The sequence below is a fragment of the Nanorana parkeri genome, unplaced genomic scaffold, assembly GCF_000935625.1.
Source record: "Nanorana parkeri isolate BGI_ZX_2015 unplaced genomic scaffold, ASM93562v1 scaffold1293, whole genome shotgun sequence".
In the NCBI taxonomy this organism is placed as follows: Eukaryota; Metazoa; Chordata; class Amphibia; order Anura; family Dicroglossidae; genus Nanorana; species Nanorana parkeri.
Genome location: NW_017307561.1, coordinates 433,329 through 456,794, shown reverse-complemented (window position 1 = coordinate 456,794; position 23,466 = coordinate 433,329). Strand labels below are relative to the sequence as shown.

The 23,466-nt window shown below is 42.1% G+C and overlaps 1 protein-coding gene across 1 annotated transcript in view; it reads left to right on the top strand.

Annotated features, from left to right (window-relative positions):
* ACBD6 (acyl-CoA binding domain containing 6) overlaps nt 1–23,466 on the top strand; it is a 67,681-nt gene that overhangs the window by 766 nt on the left and 43,449 nt on the right. The window contains exons 2-3 of the mRNA XM_018569156.1: nt 2,185–2,249; nt 10,567–10,663. Of these exons, the coding sequence (XP_018424658.1) occupies nt 2,185–2,249; nt 10,567–10,663 (162 nt within the window). The remainder of the gene's footprint in view (nt 1–2,184; nt 2,250–10,566; nt 10,664–23,466) is intronic.

Sequence of the window (23,466 nt, the reverse complement as noted above, 5' to 3'; positions counted from 1 at the left end):
TGTGTCATTTCCCCCCTCCCAGTGCCATCTTCATGTGCCCTGTCCCCCCCTCCTAGTGCCATCTTCATGTGCCATGTCTCCCCTCCTAGTGCCATCGTCATGTCTCCCCTCCTAGTGCCATCGTCATGTCTCCCCTCCTAGTGCCATCGTCATGTGTCATGTCTCCCCTCCTAGTGCCATCGTCATGTGTCCCCTCCTAGTGCCATCGTCATGTGTCCCCTCCCAGTGCCATCTTCATGTGTCATGTGTCCCCTCCCGGTGCCATCTTCATGTGTCCCCTCCCGGTGCCATCTTCATGTGCCATGTTGTCCCCTCCCAGTGCCATCTTCATGTGCCATGTGTCCACTCCTAGTGCCATCTTCATGTGTCCTCTCCTAGTGCCATCTTCATGTGTTATGTCTTTCCTCTTAGTGCCATCTTTATCTGTCACGCCCCCCCCCCTCCTGGTCCCATCTTCATGTTTCATGTCTCCCTTCTAGTGCTATCTTCAAGTGTTGCATGCCGCCTTCCAGTGCCATCTAGATGTGTCATGTCTCCCCTCCTAGACAGGATGGATTCTGTCTGCGTTCGAGCACGGACACCCAGACCCGCACGAATGTGCAGTTCGGTTGTGCACACGGCCGCGTCCTCCCATAGGGAAGAACAGGCCGCTACATGCAGCACCTGTCCCTCCCTGGAATGGCCTGATGCGGATCTTCATGTGTCCCCTCCTAGTGCCATCTTCATGTGTCCCCTCCTAGTGCCATCTTCATGTGTCATAAGCAGGTACTGATTCTTATCTGCAGTGTCTTCCCCCATTCATTGTAGGCCTCTTTCTAGCGTCTACACCCATCATACTTTCTGTCAAGTGCAAGGAGATCATTTGTCCTCTTCTAGCTCCTACACCCGTCATGTTTTATGCCAGGTATTGATCCTGACTCCCTGGAGCTACGTTTAACCATTGTATGCCACCTCCTGGCTCCTACACTATCATACTTTATGCCAGGTGTAAGCAGGTACTGATCCTGACTCTGAGTTCCCGGAACCACCTTCTTCCTTTGTATGTCCCTACTAGCTCCTATTTCTATCATGCCCTGAATGCTAGCTATGGGCATCTGAGGTTGGCACCAAGTCCAGAGTCCATTCTTCATCGTGCCACTAAACCCATCATACTTTATGCCAGGTATAAGCAGGTATTGATCCTGGGTACCACCTTTATCCATTGTGTGCCTCTTCTTAGCTTGTACACCTCTGGAGTCTGGTACTCCATAGGCCATTCTTCATCCGTAATGTGTCCCCAAGATCCTACTCATCTCATGCTCTGTGCTATGTAAACAACGGTATTGAGACTGGTACCTCTTACACTCGTCATGCCTTGTATACCATTTATAAGCAACTTTGGTTGGTGCAGAATCCATTATACCATCTTTATCCATCATGGTTTCCGCTACTAACCATTCTGTCCATCATACTTTGCCATTTCAAGCAGATAATGAACTAATGTGCTATCTGCAAGCATGTAATAAGATAGGCACTGGGTCCTTGGAGGTACATCCATCTTGTGTCCTTTGGCTTCTGCAGCCATTGTACTATGCATGTCATCTAAAAGCAACTATCATGTGTCCCCACCTAGCTATCAATACCATTGTACTCTAGCCCGGGTACAGATAGTTATTATACGGTCCACCGTTGTCCATGATAGGTCAATCATTAGCTCTTACATCCAACATGCCCTGTATGTCAGCCACAATCTACTAAGGCGATACTGAGCCCATGGTGCCATCTTTATGCTTCATGGGTGACCTCCTTGCCCTTACACTCCTTATACTTTCTATGCTAGTTATAAGCATGCAATGAGACTTGCACTGGTAGGTCACAGTTTAGGTCTTCTAGTTTATGGTGCCGTCTTTGTCTATTTTGTTTCCCCCCCTAATACACAATATATACCAGCTATAGGTAAGCAATAGATCAGAGTTCCTGCCCACCCCACATACAATTTGCTCATATTGCCCTCCTTATTCATGGTCTTATTCCAGATACAAGCAGGTGTTAAGAATGACACAGAGACTCTGGTTCCATTTTTTTTTAGTCACCATACATCCAGTGCTTGCTCTTTCATTGGCTGTTAGGAGCATTGAGATCTGACCCTCTGCATGAATAGTTGCAAACAGAACAACACTGAAAAATGTTTATCTTTCTTGGCAGGTGAAGGTGGGAAAATGCAATACTTCAAAGCCAGGTTTCTTTGATTATGAAGGCAAGCGAAAATGGTAAGAACGCATGCCATATGGTACATAATAGTGTCTACAGTAGGAGCTGTGTGTTGTCTCATGGCAGCCAATCAGATTCAAGCTTAAAGCTGGAGATTGAATGAAGAATGTGATGGCATAGACAGTCTGTATTTCAGATCCTTTAAAATATAAGGCCCATGTTGGTTTGGCCTTGCATTTCTGGAAGACTACTTTTCTCTTTTTTACTAGCCCTTTTGACCAAGTATTACTGAACGTGAAGTAATCACCTTGTGTTGTCCAGAGGACTGGTGGGGTGTGGCCCTGACAGTCTGGCCACTGATGGCGATTCAGTGTGCCATAAAAGCACAAATGGCCCTGGAGAAGTTTTTGTTTTGGTTCACATTAAATTTGAAACGCTACTGCTAACTATGGACAACCATAAATTGATCTTGAGGTTCTACTTCACCCTATCCGAATTGAGATGCATTGAGTTCCGTAAAGAACCAACTACAGGGGCAAAATAAATTCCTCAATTTGAATGTAATGATTCATCAGATTTTGAAGCCTTTTTATGTCTGATGAGTGATCTTCAAGGATAAGGTCATCCAGGCCAAGCTGTTTTGTTAGATATATTACATGTCAGTGAAATGTCATTTGAGAGCTGACACAAGCACACTGACAACTGAGACCGCTATCACCGGAGGCATGCCTTGAATGCAACAGGTTTACTTCCACTTTAAGAACTTCTATATACAGTCCAATACACAATATTTGTCTTTGTTACTGTCATTGTTTGTTGTGTTTTTGAAAATAAAAAAAACTTCTTAAAAATAACATTTTTAATAGTAAACATTCTGCATTCTGTAGATACCACAAGATGACCATTATTGCTTTGTTAGTGAGAAAAGCCTCTTCTGTCCACTTCTCTGATTTAGTTGACTTAATTGCTAAGCTGCCCTATTTTCATGCATTATTAGACATGTTTATGTGCATTATTCATACATTTCCGTGTATTTTTTGTTTTGGTCAATGCAATAAAAAAAAAAAAAAGTATAGGTTGCTTGGGGTGGAGGTCTTGCTGTCATGCCCTAAAACACACAAAAAGGCATGTTCTATGTTTTATTCATGAATAATGTGAAACCTCGCGCCACTACTCCAATCAAGTTAAGCAGCAGCTGAAATCTGTGTGGTCAGATATATAGTATAAAATAATAATAAAAGCCGCGCTGTGTGAATGAATCTACAAAAGTGTCAGATATAGTAGATACTTCACGGCCAGTATCTATTATATCTGACTTTTTTTGTAGATTCATTCACACAGCGCGGCTTTTATTATTCATTTTATGTTTTATTCATGCAATCCTTTTTGTTACTGGATGAAGATGGCAAAATGGATTCTGCACCAACCAAAGGTACGTTTTTGTTCTCTCTTCTTTAAAGATACCTGCTATGTGGATTCACCACTTCGGTTTGATCTTACTTTGTTCCTTCCACTTATATTCAGCAATGCCTCCAGCGCTGGTGCCGTTCTCTGATCCAGTGCAGACTCCTCGTGTCCCACAGTGTCTGTCTGACGTGCACACTCCAAGCTGCGTGCATTTACCCCTTATGTGTCTCTCCTCTTCTCCCCGCCTAAAGGTGGCCATACACTGTACAACCATCGCAAGACCTTAGTCTTGCGATGGTTGTAAAGTGATTTAAAAAACGTACGATCTGCCCATCTTGGACAGGCAGATCGCACTCTCGATCATCGCAGATGACCGCAATGCTGAACGGGCAGCATGCGCACACCGGCCCGTTCAGCATTTGTCTCCCGAGCACCGTTCTAACCAGCCGAAAATCATACGATTCTCGGCTGGTTTTCCAACATGCTCCTTAGACAAAAGACGTTCCCGCGATTCTCGTACGAGAATCGAGCAGTATATGGGCACCTTTTAGATATACCCACCTAAGTGGTGCACAGGAGACGCTAGGATCTTGTGGTATCCCTTGTTAGTCCCCACCAAACACTATGTAGCACCAAAAAAGCGACCACCTTTTTCCAAGAGGAAGACCAGTACCAGTAACAAAGTAAGATCAATCCTGGAGAGAGATGCATCATGGGATTTTTAGTTTCACCACAGCTGGAGGGCTGGAGTTTGGCTACTCCTGATGTAGCACCAAAAAAAGTGACTGCCCCTTTTTCCAAGAGGAAGACCGGTACCAGTTACAAAGTAAGATCAAACCTAAGTGGTGCACAGGAGAAGCTAGGATCTTGTGGTATCTCCTATTAGGCATGGAAAGACAGTAGGCATCTTGTGATATCTGCTGTAAAGCAACAAAGGCATTCAAACAGAGCATAGGTGGACTTTTACACAATATCTGTCCTATAAGTAATGTATATTAAATAAGCAGGTATCTATAAAGAAGAGAGAAAAAAAACTTACCTTTGGTTGTTGCAGAATCCATTTTGCCATCTTAATCCATCCTTTACCTCCTGCTGTGTCGCTGAACTGTGCTTCATTCATGCAAAATGGTCCCCTGGTCTCCACTAAGAGACTGTCCCTTCCAGGAGTGTCGATCTCCTGGGTCCCCTGCATCTCTCTCGAATTCCTTTCTTTTGACCTTCATGTCACAGCTGTCCCACGTAGGCCTCTCATTGGCCCGGCAGCCTCAACTCTTTATTACAAAAGGCAGAGGTCAAATTGATGGCTAACTTACCACCTTTTTATAGATTACATTTAGTTATATTACTTAAAGGAATTCAGGCTTGCTTTGTTTTGCACGGAATATGCTGGTTTGCATTTTGCTGATTTGCCGACACAGAATAGTGCATGAGCAAAAAAAAAATGCATTACTTTAGTAGGTACTGTCCCCACACTATTTAGCTGTGGTTCTTGGGGAGGAAAAAAACCTGAATGCTGCATCTTCAATTGAAATTAAACTTTCAAAAGGGTGACGTGTGTTAAACACATAATGGTACAACATACCTTTTAACATATACGTGTTTGGGTATGAACTTAACCTTAATTCCACTTTTGTTGAGAAAAAAAATATCATCCCCCTCCGGGTGATCTATGTACATTGCAAGGGTTTTAACATACTTTGTTGCAGTGCTCAACCTATTTGTGTTGTGAAATAAAAGCTGCTTGTTGCAGCATGTCCCTTCCAAACTAATTCCTGAATGAGAAGATCTGGGCTCATTATAATCAGCTGGAAGACTTCCTGTGTTGTAATGAGGAAAGGTGCAGTGTCTGTATTCGTTCAGTAGTAATTAACCCTTAACGTACAATTAAATTCTCGCAAGCAGTAGATATATGCAAAAACATTTTTTTTTAAATTAAAAAGTTACCAAAAAGGTGATTACCTATGTCTGTCACTGCCACTCACCCTGGTCTGAAGATCTGAAGCTTCTCACGTGGCCAAGCAGGATGATGAGAGCGGGAGCATGCGCAGTAGAGATCTTTGGTGGGGAGAGGAGGAGAGACACAGTGGAGGTGAATGCACGCAGCCGGGAGTGTGCATGTCGGACAGACACTGTGGAACACAAGGAGTCTGCGCTAGATCAGAGACTGGCACCAGCGCTTGAGGGACTGCTGAATACAAGTGGAAGGAAGAAGATGGTTGGATCAAGAGGCATCACTTAAGGTAAGTCCTTAAAGCGGCATGCCGGGGGGAGGAAAACATTTGTCACTTTAAGGAGTATCTCATCAAAATTAAAATCCTATTGGAAGGGATGCCAAAAATTATACGTGTATCTTAGAGCAGACTTCTGGGGAAATTAGTCAGCCAATCACACAAGCAGGATGTGACTATTCTGGGGGCTTTGCATACACCAACAGAACGCCTCCAGGTCACCATATTGCATTACACTTTTTAACAGATTTAGAACATTACAGCAGCTACAGTTTTAAATTGAAGGGTCATTTTTAATAACATTAAATTACAAAATAGCTTGTGCAACGATTGTAAATGCTATAGGGATGCACCGATATATCGGGCGCCGAAACATATCGGCCGAAAATGGCACTTTTGGCTAAATGCCGAAAGTGCAATTTTTCTGCTGATACACCGGTGCATCCATTCTTTCTCTCCTCCCCGCTGGGCGCTGCTCTGTGTCCCAGTGGGAAGGAGAGAAACTGTGACAGCCGGCTGAGCGCTGCTGGAGGAGAGCACTGTGAGCGGCCGGCGTCTCTCCTCCCACACCGCTCAGCCTCCTGTCACAGTCCGGCAGAGCGGTGTGTGGGCGGAGACAGCCCGCGCTGTCACAGGAGGCTCAACTCTCCTACATGCACCACTCGCTCAGCCACCTGTGACAGCTGTCAGGAAGGAGAGCCAATGCAAACACTCAGCCATCAGTGATCGCTGAGTGTTTGTACATAATTGTGGACATTGTATGGTTACTATAGCCTCAATTATGAATGAATGGGAAGTGATCTACACCACCTCCTGTTCATTCATGATTGTGGTTATAGTAAAAATACTATCTCCAAGTTATGAATGAACTCACTCTTTTAAAAAATTTTGGTTTGGTTTCGGTTTTGAAATTTCCATTTTGGTGCACCTCTAAAATGCTATATACATTTTTTAAAGATTAAATAGTTTTTATATTTTTAAAATGGAGTTACCCTTTAAAGAAAACCCTGACATGAAAGAAACAAGAAACATGGGGCCTGACAGTGCTGCCCTCTGAAAATACAAGCTGCCGCCTGTTCTACTGATCCCGCTTCCATACTTTCAAATACTGTGTTATGTAAAGTTGAATTGCAAAATAGGCCATCAGTAGGCTTAAATAACAGAGGTTAACTAAAAGATTACCAGTTATTTTAGTGGGTTAATAATTCAGGCTGTTCATTCACCTTTGAACAAACTCATTTCACAATCTACTAATCTTATCGCTAACAACGCAGCAGAGGAAAATCAAATCAATGGGAAAAAATTGCAGAAAATTCAAAAATGGCTTGGCCAGCTGATTTGAAAAATGTTCCGGAGGGCTTGGCAGCGAAAGGGTTAAACAAGAAGCTTTAGGAGAAGATTATTTTCTTCAAGATATACAGAGCTACTAGTAATAGTAAAGGGCCTATTTATGAACAATGGTCATTACTACTTGGCTAATGTTTTGTGGGAAATTATTGTCACATCGACTTTACCTATTTATTAAAATGACACTAAACTCAGTTAAATCTTAAAAATGAATCCAAGGACCTTAACTAGTAACAAAAATGTATCTTATTTGTGTATCACTCGGCTGTAGATCCTCAAATAATCTCTGAACTGGTGCTGACACTGTCCTTCCTTCTGGAGGGTGGCTACTTTAGTTCCCCATGGTCCCTGTGTGTGTTGTAAAGTAGCCACCGCTCCAAGCTCAAATTGCAATAGCCAAAAGCAGGCTGGCTATTGTACCCACCCACTGAGCAGAGGAGCAGACCTGAAGAGAACTTTCTCAGTTTCGCTCCTCTTAGTGGACATGTACAATAGCCAGACTGCTATTGGCTATTGCAGTTTGAAATGGCCAATAGCAGGCCGGTTATTGCTCCCCATTGTTTACATTTTGCTGCCGACCGGAGAATGTAAACAAAGAATTTCCTTAGCAACTAAAAAAATGTAAATACATTTTTTAGTGTGCAACAAGCACCCAACAATGTCTTAGTGTGCATCAAGCCACCGGCAAAAAAAACCCCCAAAACATATGGCCTGGGTTTTTGTTTTTTTCCCGCTTGCTTGAGAGTGCCGGTTTCTTGAATGCCCAATAATTGGTGAATTTACTGTATCTCTTGTTCCTAAACTGTATGCCATGCGATCCTCAACTCCACCTAGTGGCCATAGTACAATATTTTCCCGATTAACTACATTTTACTACTACTGCCCATAATATTTGAAGAATATTCAACCAGAAAAAATATTATTTGATGTTGCCCCTTTCTCCCTACAGCTGGTCAATTTGCACAGAATGTACGTGCAGTTGCTTGGGACAAATTGCTATGCAAATTGTTTTTATAAATAGTTCACCTATTGTGTGTATTCTTTGGAGTGTATTTTACTTACCTGGGTTTTCCAAAATACCGGTTTTGAGAGTGACAGATTCACCAACACATTATGCAGTCAATAGATTGAGTTGCAGCAAGGCCCCTGATTTCTCACAGAAGGGTATTGCCACACGCCGGCTGCTGAACACTGCCTTTTGAGATTTAAATATTAAAGGAATACAATTTTCATAATCTATTCTATTTTATAATCTAAATTAATTTATTGTGACAGGCCCATTTGAAAGGGTAATTACTCATTCACCTTACATTATAGTTTCCTTTAATTATTTTCAGGCAACAAAAAATTAATTTAATAGAACTTTTTATATCATATGCTCCAGTTAGCCGGTATTGTTAATTTTTCTGCTGTAATGGAAATAGCAGTCATATATGGGATGGACAAATCCCAGGAGCTGTGTAGCCAATGTGCCTAAGAAAATGTGTTTGAGCTTACTTCTACTTTTCTATTTTCAGTAAAAGCACATATTACCTTCCTTCCTGTCCTTTGGATTGGACTGGCTTACTTCTGTATTCTAGTATGGGCTAAGATACACATGCAATATTAATCTAGTGCCAATGAGATCTATAGAGGACTAGGCAAAGTAACATATTTAGTTGATGGCAGGTACCACAGGGAGTTTATATATTAAGTGTGAAGCAACATGTGAGATGTACCCTTGCTTCCTATAGTGAAGTACTTGGGGCCTAGGTGCTGCCTCATGGGGCACCTGTCATGGCTCTAAACCAGTTTTGTCAGTGCAAAAGATAAGGATGCACCAATACCATTTGTTCTAGACCGAGTATGAGTACTGATACTTTTCCTCAAGTACTTGCCAATAGCAATTACCCCCCCCAAAAAAGTGTTTTTAGAGTCATTTGACAGTTTTTCTAAAACAATACAGACTAATGATTTTAGGACAGCAGTAGAGTGCTCCTCATGGCTCCTTTTTGAAATGGCCACCTCTGTGCTTTGCAAGCAGTCTGTGTAAATTGACACTCTCTGAGCTCTCTCCACCTATTCATTGGTATTCATAGTGCCCCCGACCCTTTGACAATGTATTGTGACCAGGAAAGGCAGAGCAGATGTGCAGTGATCTGTTACAGTGCCTCAGGGAGGGGGTCAGCTGCTTTACAATCTGACCCCAGTGTCAGACAGTTTCCTGTTGAGAAAATTTTTAGTTTGTGGGACTTAGGCTTACTAAAAAGTCAGTGGAGAAAATTTGAAAAGCCAACAATGTGAGTCACGAAAATGTGCATCACTGCACCTCTACATTACCACAATAATTGCTAATCACTTACAAAGGTGGAAATGGACTTTAAAGACTCATTTTGATGACTCATCCCTTATCAGAGGGAGGCAGGCAGCTACTGTGTACTAGCTTTTCAGATAACTGGTGGTGCTCTGAAAATCCTTTGTCGTGTATTAAAGAGTTATAAAAAAAAGTGTATCTAAAACTGCTAACAGATTTTGCTAACAATCAGTTTAAAAATACATAAAAACGCACAAAGCATGTCAACACATTAAAGTTGTAGTTAAGTAATAATTGTTTACCCTCCTCAGCATGGTTCTGTGTCTAGGTGACGTAACTAACGCGTGCATGTGATGAGTTACATTATTCCAGCCCGACCAGAAGGCTGAAGATGCCGAGCAATGAAAAAGAATACTGGTGGAAGCGCTGACGATGTAGGAAAGCGCTGATGAATCAGTGCTGGAAGAGATTGTCTGCAAGGGAAGACTGCCATAATGTGTTTAATATGCTATGCATACTAACTCATAGCAAATGCCTCCCGGGGGCCCAAAATTTCATTTTATGTTGACGGGTTTCTGCTGCTTTAAGACACGTCCGCTTAACTTGCCCCCGCGGTTTAGCCCTTTGTTGGTTTTCTATTTACCTGACTTCTGCAGTGGAAGTGAATTAATTATAGATAATCTTCAGTGTAGACCTCAAAATTGGTTAAAAAAAAAAAAAAGCTCATACGGTTTCAGAAAAGGTTGTTTTTCTGTAATAACTGTTAGGTCTTGCTTCTGGCAGTCATATACACATAGGCAAGTTTGAATTCCAGATCTGCATACGTCTTGCAGGGCAATGTGAAATTATCGTCTTTAGATCACCAGAACAGCCAGGCAAATGGCACAAGAAGAGTTCAGTATTGGCAGCCCTCACCTTTTCTCTCAGTATAGGTTTCCTTTGAAAGTTCCTGGGGAAAAATAGGGAACCCTGTGAACTGTTTCTGCCATAAGTCTGGGGTGATGCAAAGTGGCTGCCCTAAGTGGGAATTGTTGTGTAATTGATGCTTTTGCAATTTACATACAAGTTGTTCTATACGGTTTTCTGTCTTTTTCCTTGCAGGGAGGCGTGGAAGTCATTGGGCGATTGCAGTCCGCAGCAGGCAATGCGTGATTATATAGAGACGATAAAAAAGCTTGATCCAGACTGGAGCCCAAAGGTAAAGATGTCAAAGAACTTCCTCTGTAATCTGTATTTATGGTTAAGTAAGTTGTGACATAATATTGGTCACCTCAGTTGTTGTTGAAGAAATCCCCTTCCATGCCCTTCTAGTCTTCTACACAGTCATCTGATAAGGATGTCATAGATTTCTTGTAGACTTCATTTCTCTGATGTAGTTCCTATATATGGCTTTGTTTGCTATAAGCATTGCTTGTGAGCAGTGTTAATGTCATTGTCATGTGCTCGTCTATTTTCCCCACTTGGGGGATACAAGCCTTAGTTAGCAATGGCAAGATCTACTTATTAATTTCATTATTGTCTTTTTTTTAAAATATTATATAAAGTTAAACAACATTACAGGCATATATTATTTTTTTCCATGTGCCCAGTGCTGCAGTACTAATAGAAAACGATTTTGTTTCTGCCTGGAGATCCGAACCATTTAAATGGCCCTTTATCTCATTTTTGTCAACCAGATCCGTAACCAAAATGAACCCTATATACCAAAAAGATAAACCAGCTAACGAGTGGCTGGTTTATAAAGGGTTAACAGAGGATCGGGACAAGTATTCCAATTCCAAAAAGAGTTTATTAGATAAAATATCAGTTTTGGACATAAATATCACATCACTAACTGGTTTAAAAAAAAACAAAAAAAGCATGACCTACAATTATAAATCTTCAGGTATGCAGATCTGTTTGTATAATGTGCTCTCTAATAAACTCTTTTTGTAATTGGAATACTTGTCCCGATCCTCTGTTAACCCTTTTTAAACTAGCCACTCTTGTTAGCTGGTTTATATTTTTGGTATATATAGTGCTGAAGTACTAACCTGCTGTGTCGTGTCTTCTCCGTCTGCTTCAGCCACTCTGTGTCACAGCCTAGTCATCTGCTCCATTCTGACCTCTTCTCCCGCTGATTGGCCGATTGGATGATGACAGGCTTCCTCACCAGTCAGTCCTGACTGGTGAGGAAGCCTGTCAATCATCCAATCGGCCAATCAGCGGGAGAAGAGGTCAGAATGGAGCAGATGACTGAGGACTTGGAGGAGGAGTTCGCGGCCATCTTGTTTCATTGAAGACGCGATGGAGGTCCTGTGTGCGGCGGTTTCGGGTCCCTGAAGATGGCGGACGCGGCACAGGTACTCGTTTTTTGTATCGGAGTATTTGCACGAGTACGTATCGGTATCGGTGCATCCCTATCATTGACTAATCATTTTCGTTACAGTTTTCGTCAACAACACTTTTTCAGTGACTAAAACTGAATAAAAACGAAGTTATGATGACTAAAACTATAACCAAAATAAATTGACATTTAGTCGAATAAGTAAAACTAGACTAAAATGTTAGGGAGAGATCCAATCAGAACGAATCTCTTTGGACTTCCAGTTCCATCCTGAATGGACGGCTAATAGGTAATATGCGTAATGGCATTACAGCCAATATAGTTTTTCATTTTATTATTTTAAAGTTTCACTTTTGCTTGAAAGAATGAAGAATGTCATATGCAAGTTGTTATAATCAATGCATAGCTCAGTACTGGTCCTTTGTTGAAAATACTCAATATTCTTGTTTCTTTATAGGACTTGGTTTTATCTAACTTTAAGATAAATAAAGGCATTTTATATATCACAACAGTTAAATCTGTGTCTGTATTGCATGTTCAAACCTTAAAGGAGAACTATGAGGTGAGTGATCTTCACTCAACCTCATAGTTCGAACCAACGTGTGATAATAGATCGGGAAGTGAGCGAACCCATACCGTCGCTCGCTCACTTCTCGATCATGTCCCTGCAGAGAGCCGTGACTGTCACGGCTCCCTGCAGAGATCCCCCCCTCCCCGATCCTCCAGCGCTGACTGGTGGAACGGATGGGGAGGGGGCGGGTACAGCTGGCTCTGCCTCTAATGAGGCAGAGCCAGCTGTCGACCACGCAGCTGGGTGGATCTCGACAGTAATGTCGGGATCCGTCCCGGCTGCGGCGGTCTCAATACTGAGATTTGGGTCATGGGAGGACGCTAGTTTGTGTCCTCCGGTGACCCTTAAGAGAACAATGGGGAAAAACACTTACCCATAGTTCTCCTTTAATATCATAACAAGTTAGCAGATGTTTACTTCAGGAGTATATAATGAGATTCGAAATGCTTAAATTACTCTTTAACTAAAACCACTAGATTTTAGTAGAACAAATCTACTGTAGATTTAGTCAACTAAAATCTTATGACATTTAATCACCTAAGACTAGACTAAAATGAAAACAATTCAGATAACTAAAATATGACTAAAACTTAATGGCATTTTAGTCAAAAGACTAAATCTGCTGTCAAAATGAACACTTCTTAGGACTACTGAACAGGTGTTGGGTCATGTAGGGACATCAGTAATGTGTAATCCACAGCACTCCTGTCCAGAATTCCATAAGATAGATAGGTGGGTATGACCTGCGGGTGGCGCTGCGTTATCACAGATATGACTAAAAGAAGTGCACTTACTGTGTTTGCCCGATGAAGGGACCATGTTCGGTCCCGAAACGTTGCTTTTACACTGTGCCACCATGTCTGTATATCGTCTGAATAAAACCAGGTGTTCAACACATTGGACCTTGGAGTGCAGGTGACTTCTTCAAGACATTTCTGGGTCATGTTGGGGGGTACCTGAAGTGCAGCACAGAGTAATCAAAGTTAACAATCGGCTAACTAATTGATTATGAAAGTAATCGTTAGCTGCAGCCCTAGCTTGAACCAGTGTACACACGGTCTGCATCTTTGCAGGCTTATATTGAGAGTTATTTACAAGATGAGCACATCAGCAGTTCTAGGGAATTTTAGCCAGAAGCCATTTGCAGAAATTAAATGCCTAGACAGAAATTGGAACCACAACTTTTTTTTTCTACAGTTCATAAAATATGATTTCAGCTTTTTATTTAATAGTGTCGGGACTAACCTGCTGCCTGATTGACAGCAGACCCTGTCTGTCTCGAGACAGAGCCAGCTGTGTCGCGCCCCCTCCCATGTCTGTCCGGGGGGGGGGAATGAGCTGAGGGGAGCAGTGACTGACAGTCACCGCTTTCTGCAGGGAGAAGATTGTGAACTGAGTGATCAGCGGTTTGTGATCACTCCGTTCTCCATTTATAGAGCTGACGTGTTACAGCTTCAGTGTCGGTCGTCGGCTCTAACTATAGAAATTGCTGCATATCGCTCTGCCCATAGTTCTCCTTTAAAGGGCCACATTTGTATCCAGTCAAGTGGAGGGGCACATCTAAATCAAGACCTCTGCTATACCCCTCACAAAATGAACAAATGCAATTTCTGACACACACAAAAAAATGGGAGGCATTAATGAAAATGAATTGGGGTTAACTACAAATTTCACTATGCAATGTTTCCCTTTTTTAAAGACACTAGTATTCTGTTTCTGGCACAAAGTATTTATTGTTAAAAGAGAACTACGGGGTAAGTGTTTTTCCCCAAAGTTCTCTTTAGGGTCACGGGAGGATATATAGTAGCGTCCTCCCGTGATCCAAAGCTCAGTATATCGTGGGTCACCGCTCTCTTCATGGAGATGTACGGGAAGTGAGCGGATCAGCTGCATGTTTCTGCTCACTTCCTGATCAATAGAGCCGACCTGTGACAGCTTCTTTGTCGCAGGTCGGCTCTAACTATGAGGAGGAGTGGAAATCACTTGCCTCATAGTTCTTTAAATTCAGCACTACTAAAACAAATGAACTCAAATTTAAAAAGTTCACATGCAAACACTTAAAAAAAACAAAACAAAAAATGCTGAAGGGCTTACAAAGGAAGAATAATAGTAATTTATGAATGAGAGATATAGCAGAGCTGAGCAGTCAGAGCCCACTTATACCCATCAGTTGTGGTAAATGCATGCTTTACAACAACATATGGCAACAATGCACCTTACGACATACCATGTTAATGCACTACCATGTGTTCTGGTGCGTCAGGAAAGAGTGTTGCCTGTGAGCTTGGAGCAGTTGCTACTTTACAACACACACAGGGACCATGGGGTACAAAAGTAACCACCTGTTCACATGCAAACACTTAAAAAAAACAAAACAAAAAATGCTGAAGGGCTTACAAAGGAAGAATAATAGTAATTTATGAATGAGAGATATAGCAGAGCTGAGCAGTCAGAGCCCACTTATACCCATCAGTTGTGGTAAATGCATGCTTTACAACAACATATGGCAACAATGCACCTTACGACATACCATGTTAATGCACTACCATGTGTTCTGGTGCCTCAGGAAAGAGTGTTGCCTGTGAGCTTGGAGCAGTGGCTACTTTACAACACACACAGGGACCATGGGGTACAAAAGTAACCACCTTCCAGAAGGAAGGACAGAGTCAGCACCAATTCAGAGATGATTTGAGGTTCTACAGCCGAGTGGTACACAAATAAGATACATTTTTATTAGTTAAGGTACTTGAATGTATATTTTGTAGATTTAATTCATGAGTCTAGTGTCACTTTAAAGTATTTTTGTCACATTTGTAAATATTATACAGGAAGGGAATTCTGAGTGCTGCCAGATTGTAGGCACTTCTGGTCATTGGCCCTTTTGTTATTTTCAAGAAAGCTTCATGTCTGGCCAAAGCTGTTTTGAATTCCCTTGGTGTATTAACCTTTTGCCAGCTTCTAGGAAGCTTTCCCATTAAGCCTACACTTAAATCTTCTGTAGTATTTGCCCTTTGATCTGTAATACCACTCTCATCCACTGGGTGCTGCTGTGGGACCAGTAAAACCTGTTTCCTGCTACAAAGCCAGCCTTGTATGGTTTTAGATTGGAGTATTCAGTGTATTGTATTGGGGTATTCCAAGTAAACCTATCATGGGTGAAAAGGGAGTCTGCCATTGCTATTAAACTATTTGCCCCTTTATTTCAATATGTTAAAGAAGAACTATGGGGGTTTTAAAACCTTACCCTTGCAGTGGGGCTACCCTCTCACTGAAACAGTTAACTGCTTGTTTTGTCTAGGGGGGTCAAATAAAGCAGATATACTCATCTGACCCTCGGTCCTGAGGAGCTGCGAGACGGGTCCCTGCAGTCTCTCCTTCCCTGGGCTCTGGTGGTGTAAGGACCGCTGATGTCATCACATATAATAGAGGTCCATTGACCTGCACTAGACGTGAGAACGCAGAGGAACATTTCATAGACAGAGTGGAGGGTGAGAGAGGGCCGTGTCAACCACCATGGGACTGAGGATCAGGTGAAAATCTATTCTTTATTTAAGACTCTTAGACAAAACTGGCACTTAACCCTTGCCGTGTTGGGGGTAGTCCCACTGCAAGGGTACTTTTTTTTTTTTTTAATTTAATTACAAGAGTTCTTTTTAAAGGCAATGCAGATAAGGTCTTTCTAACCTACCTGATCAGAGGCCGTTAGCTAGCTTTCCAGAAAGAAGTTGGCTATTCCTCTTTACATGCATACTTTAAAGCTGACCTTGTAGTGGGCACCCACACTGCAAAGGTTAAATGTCTAATGGTAGAGGAATAAGGTATAATGCTTGCCTAATTCCTCACTCCAAGTTTTGGTGCTCTCATCTTTTTTTCTGACGCTCTGGGTTGTGGGTGGGTCCTCGCCATGCTCTCATACAATTCAGGGCTATTGATCCTTCATTGAACTTGATGACGTCAGCGTTCGACCACTGGCTAAAGCGTTGAAGAGGCATCGGGGGATCAGTTGCATACCATGGAAGAATCCTACCAGAGAGCAATCAGGTAAGTATTACACTTTATTCCTCTACTCCTAGAGGAACGAGCATTTAACCCTTGCAGTGTGGGAGGGCTCCATTTCAGGGGGTATTTTTTTTTTCTGCCTGGAATGGGGCTTTAATTACTGGTATTAAGCACTGTGTGTGATGTACTTTCCAATCTCGCCTGCAGGTGGCAGTAGTATTCTGTACACTGTTTTTATACATACATCATAGGTCATTGGGCTTTTCTCATTGATTTTGTGTTTTGTGTAATTAGTTATGCAGAACAATTGGTGCCTAAACATTGTGCTATTTTCCTCTCAATTAAACAGACTTCCTGCAGGTATCAGCAGAAGATTGGATGTAGTGTTGTTTGGTAGTACTGTACACTTCCAATGGTCATGTTCTGCCAGTGTAGTTGAAACTAGTACGTCGTACCAATACTGTATAATTTCCATGAGACATTTCCCCATTGTGACATAAAGCCTGTTGGAGCCTATTCTGTTTTTGTAATCAGCAGAATTCCAGGCAGACTGCTAAATACTGTTTTTATTTTATAATTGATAACTGTTGTACATGTAATTCTATAGAGGCAGTCTTGTGATTTACACACATCTGGAATACTGCAACGGTGACACACTTATTTCCCTGCTCATCAATGCAGCATATCTCTGCCTGCAGTCTGACAAGGTATCAATATCACCACCCCTGTCCAAATAACAGCACGGTGGTGCAGGTAGTAGTAAGAAAGCTGGGCCAGGAAGCAGCAGAGTGAGATTCCTGGAGGTGAAGCTTGTGATTTTTGAATCAGAACCATGGCTTAACAAAATTCCAATGACTTTGTTAGTAAATGTATAGGTATTTAAACTATTGCTTTTTGCCTGAAGTTTTACTTTCAGTTTTCTGTCCTATGTCCCATGTACACGGGCACATTTATCCCCCTGTAGCATGTTTGCAGTCTCTAACCATCTCTTGTTGCATATCTGCAGTCTTTAACCATATCCTGTTGCATGTCTGGAGTCTCTAACCATCTCCTCTTGTAGCATGCTTAATAGTCTCTGAGCATCTCCTGGGCAACAAAAGCAATGCTCAACATGAAGAATTCCATGGTTTTAAGTGGTGGCAGTTTGTACTTGGGCATCGTTTTGCTTGAAGCTCAAAAAAGTACCTGAACTTCTTTTCTGGGCAGAATTGCATGTTTTTGGCACCACTTCAAAGGAAGTGCCCTAAAAAAACACACGTAACATGATTTTTACACCTAATGATCGTCTCCTCCTCCTAGTAACTGGCTTTCCATTGTACAAAAAAAACAACCCAGCGCAAGTCTAAAAATACCTGGAGAAAAAGCTTCACAACGGCCAAACCTGCTTACGCGTAAAGGGTCATTCCACTTTTGCAGGCATTCTGGGAAAATGGAATTGCCCCACCAATCTGCCCCCTCTCTCCATGCTCTTACCTGTTAATGGACATTCCTGCTGGTGTGAGTCCCATATACCGTACACACCAGCACAGGCCTGCGGTTGGCATTTTAAATTCCGTTCGCCATGGCGAGCACACATTCACCACGTTGACCAATGAGATCTGCTTCAGACCGCGCAGATGAGTTCTTGCCATTTGCAAGTGGAAATTAAAATACCGAGCGCAGGGCTGTGCTGCTGTGCACGGTGTATGGGTCCTACACCGTCAGCCGCAGAGGGGAAGGAGCCTTTGTTGAGAGGTACAAGCAGCGGGGGTGGCGGTTGGGATGTGGGTGGGCAGAATGATGGGCTAATTCTATTTTCCCAAATTCACCTGGGAAAGTGGAATGACCCTTTAAGTGTGAACCAGGGTGAAGCTCTTGTCCTAATTTGTTTTTATTTAAACAAGAAATGTTTGTTGAAGATCATTTCAGCAGGTGATAAAGTGAACACTTTCTCAAAATATTTGGACATTTTTATTCATTCACTTTGTGTCTCGTGAAGGTTTACCAACAACATTGATTTGTTGAGATGTGTATCCATAAGGAGATTTTTGGGTAGACATTGTTGATTAACAGCTTTGTGTTTGTGTGTGACTGACCATAAACACGGCCAAGTGCTCCTCTCTACTATATTCATAATGGAAGATCTGGCGGGAAGATCGGCAATTAGAAAACAATCATTTTTCCGCATGTATGTCATGGGGAATGTCTGCCATTGACCCCCTCTTTTCTGAGACGAACCCTTACTGCATTATCTGAAGTTTACTGTAACTTTGAGAAAGTCGGAAAAGGTGACACGGCTTGTAATCTCTCTATGCACCGCTCCGATGACACTGCTCTTTAATCTGGAAAATGATCCCACAAGACAAGAAGCCATCTGCTTGTTCTCTGCCCCCCTCCTCTTCCAGCTCAGATACTTCACATGGGCTACCCAAGGGAGCAGTTTGTAAATGAATGTGTTATGGTTGCAGTGGGAGTTATTTGTCTCTCTGTGTTTTGTTAACTGCCCATCTCTGCTGTGTGCACATCATTTCCCTGTTCCCCTATTCAGATGACAAAGAAATGCAGGGATTTGGGCCAGGAGAATGCTACTCCTGGGGGATCCTCTCCTCTCCAACTAATTGAATTATGGGTTTGTAGTCAGTATGGCTGGAATACAAATCATTTCGGAGAGGGAGGAGGATGGAGTGATAAAGGATATGGTTCAGTGGCCATCCAGGACTGTGCTGGCCGTACGTTTCTTCAGATCATAAAACATCTAAACATCTAAACATTTAGTTACAGGAAGATATGGCTGTAGATTATCTCATACATTTACTGGTCTGTTGGTCTGTCTTGTCATGTTATAAGTCTTCATACCAGGTTGATGGCTATGGGATGTTGATTTCCTCACTGCATGTAGTATAATATATCCTGCACATTGAATTTGCATAGTGCCTAGATATAGATAGCTTGATGATTTAAAGATAATTCTTTTATACTGAAGTCAAAGGAATCCATTGTGACCTCTCCTTAAAGTGGAACTAAAGCTCTTATATGGAAAAATTGTGAGCAGGGTGGGTTTTTATTGCAGAAGATTCATACTATGGGGTGTATTAATAAAATGTTTGCAGGTCTGTTTGCTCTACGAACATCAAACTTTTGCATTGCCACCACATTATGGCCACTAGATGAAGCAGAGGAGCATAGGAAACTATGCTCCTTAGGTCCATCTAGTGATTTTAATGGCTCCTGTGCTCCTCAGCTCCATCTATTGGCCATAATGCTTTCTATGCTCCTTGGCTCCATCTAGTGGCCATAATGGTTCCTGTGCTCCTCAGCTCCATCTGGTGGCCATAATGCTTTCTATGCTCTTTGGTGCCATCTAGTTGCCATACTGCTTACTATGCTCCTCGGCTCCATCTATTGGGCATACTGCTTCTTGTGCTCAATCTAGTGGCCATCCTGCTTCCTGTGCTCCTCAGCTCCATTGATTGGCCATAATGCTTCCTGTGCTCTCAGCCCATCTAATGGCCATAATTCTTCCTATGCTCTGTGGCTCTATCTGGTGGCTATAATGCTTCCTGTGCTCCTCAGCTCACTCTAGTGGCCATAATGGCTCCTTTGCTCCTCAGGTCCATCTGGTGGCCATAATGCTACCTGTGCTCCTCGGCTCCATCTAGTGGCCATAATGGTTCCTTTGCTTGGCTCTATCTAATGGCCATAATGCTTCCTATACTCCTTGGCCTTATCTAGTGGCTATACCGCAGTGCAAATGTAAAAGTCAGATTTTTACATAGCCAACTGCAAACCATCAATAATTGCACCTGAAAGTATGTCTCTGCAATAAATGATTTTTGTCTTTCTCCTCACAAGATGATTTACAATGTACACTGATTTAGGCATGAGCGGCTCCATGTACATTCTCAGCATGCTGTGGTGCCAGGATGTACTTCCATGTGCATGCGTGGGAGTTACATTGTCCTGGCCAATCAACATGACCGAAGACCCCAACCCAGAAGATGTTGAGGGAGTTAGTGGACAGTGCATTTGCAATACTTTGCAGTCTCCAAAGCAAAAATTATTAAATGCACATATATTTTAATTTTATTATGTGGGTCCATCCATATATTTTTTTCCCCCTTAGGGCCTGTTCACATGATATCAGGTGCGGATCTGCAGACGCGGTGCTCCTGATGCAGTGCGTTTTTGATGCGTTCCAGTTAAAAAAAATTAAAACTTTTTTCTTTAGCTTAAAATTGGCTTTCAGGTGCAGTTCAGTGCGTTCCAATGCGTTTGCATGCGGCTTTGATGCGTTCCATTACGATCAGGTGAAGCTAAAGCGTGGCAAGCAGGATTTTTTTCTGACTGCACTGGTGTGAACAGAGCACCAGAAATCCCTTTTGGAAAGCATTGTGACGCGATTTTCATGCAGCTGCCAAACGGAACGGACTGCATCACAACTGCATTTGGTGTGAAATAGCTCTAAAGGTGCCCATACACCTTACGAAGATCAGCCGATTTTTGTTTGCGATCACGTTTTCGTCCGATATTTGTAAGTTTGATGGGCAGTGTAACACACAACCGCAAATACTGTACAATCGTACGACTTTTGACTTTCCAGCAGGTTAGAAAACTTCTGTCGAATCTTACAATTTTCACAGGTTGGTGGCGTTTCCGTACGTCAAAATTCGTACAATTAACACTGCTCATGCTCAAACAAAAATCCATGCGGTCAATGAACGAAATTCGGCCAGGTGATTTCTGCTAATGACCGCTAATTGAACTCTGTGATGGTCGACGTAGGATGGTGCCGCCGTACGAAAATCGTACGACGGTTCGATCAATGGCCCAAAATTTTCGTCCAATGATTGCAAGGTGTATGGGCATCTTTTTGACTCCTCAGTCTGCGACTGTGCTTGAACTTTTAGCTTCCCATTCCACTAAGGCCAATGTTTCAACTTTTACATTCAGAGACTATATGCTGCATAAACCTGTAAAATCGTACCGTCGTACGATTTTCGTACGGCGGCACCATCCTACGTCGACCATCACAGAGTTCAATTAGCGGTCATTAGCAGAAATCACCTGGCCGAATTTCGTTCATTGACCGCATGGATTTTTGTTTGCGCATGAGCAGTGTTAATTGTACGAATTTTGACGTACGGAAACGCCACCAACCTGTGAAAATTGTAAGATTCGACAGAAGTTTTCTAACCTGCTGGAAAGTCAAAAGTCGTACGATTGTACAGTATTTGCGGTTGTGTGTTACACTGCCCATCAAACTTACAAAGTCCCTTAGGGGACCCACAGCAGCACAGTTCTGCTTCAAGAAAGAATGCTTTGCAAAATTAGTGTCATGGGTGCACTCTGTGTTAAATGTTTATTGAGTAAAATAAAGAATATATACAAATAAGAAAAAAAATATATAAAAAACTATTGTAAAATAAATTCACAAAATAATTTTCCTTTAAGCTGGCCACATTATTCATCGACAGTGCAAAAGATTTAAATGTGACAGATAAAATACTGTTTGTGTTTAGATTTGACACTGACAAAGTGTAGTCTTTTAAGTCTTCAAACATTTTGTAAAATGCCTTCCAACATTTTTTTTTGTCAATCTGTATGGTACTCAATTATTCTGTTATTATTAACTCAATTATGGCTATTACAGCCCTCAAGAAACCTCTATAAGATGCCCAAACCATGTCACCTGAGGAAGTTATGTTACATTCATATCCTCATCTATAGTCAGGCACTCTGGATAATATCGAAAGGAACAAGGTTATGGGTGCAGACACTGGATGTAGGGTAACTTGGTTTAATCTTGGTGATAGGCTGAAGACAATCTTGGAGCATCTCGTTAGTAGAACTACACACATGTTTATCAAGATATCTGCAAATCTAGTCACCATCGCAGTTCAGCTCCTCATAAAACATCTGCATGTCCTTAAAAGAGAACTATGGGGTAACCTTTTTATCCCATAGTTCTCTTTAGGGTCACGGGAGGACATTTACTAGCCTCCTCCCGTGACCCAAATATACTGAGAGCGCCGCAGCCAGGACGGATCCCGACAATACTCAAGATCCATCCAGTCAGCGCTGGAGGATCGGAGGGGGCGGGGGACTGACAGTCACCGCTCTCTGCAGTGAGATGATCAGGAAGTGAGCGAACTACAGTGTGCTCGCTCACTTCCCGATCACTAGAGCCAACGTTTGACAGTTTCATTGTCGCACGACGCCTCTAACTGAGGATGAGTGAAAAGCGCTCACCTCATAGTTCTCCTTTTTACATGGATTTTAGTTATATCTGTCAAAATTAGGTTATGCACACTTTTATTTAGGAACATTAAAACCTGTTGAACCAGTCACAGCAAGAAAAATGTCTGGAGAGATTTTGGGGGGTATTTATGAATGTACTTGTGACAATTTTTGGGCACCAAGTCCAACATGTCAAGCAAACTAAGAGCAAAGTTTGTTGTTGTTGTTTTTTTTACATGTTCATGCAACATATTAACGTTTGTGACTCTCCTGCACATATTTTCAGTTCTCATCTGCCCAGCATTTGCGACAAAAGTGCTCCTGAGCAGTTCTTAAAATATCACAAAGATAATTCACCTTCATACACTCGAGTCAGGCTTTGGGACTATTCATCTGTCCTCCAGGAGGTAAATGGTATGCAACAATTTGAGACAACTTGGAGACAGTTTTGAAGCAATTCTTATTATGCAGGCATTTAGGAATGAAACTTGCCCCATGATAATAAAATCTGTCGCTATATGTACTAGAAATCGGGGATTAGACAGTTTAAAAGACGCTGATGATGCAACCAGATTGATAAATTCCCCCAATGTTTCTTTTTCAATTTCCTCAATCAGCATGTTGAAGTAAAAATTGTGTTGCTTAGTGGCCAGTAATTGCATTGATATATGCATTGGAAATCGACTGTTGGACAATTAAATTTAAATGAATGAATTGGCGAGATAAGAAATAAAAATGACTCGACTGTCACACAAGTTTTAGTTTGCTGTTTTAAAGGGAACTTCTAGTTGGTTTTGGATGACCAAGCATCCTTTAAAGCAAAACTTTGCTTTGCCTCTTTTTAGATAAAGTTCAGCAGGTGTCTTTAAACAACCATGCACTTTGTCCC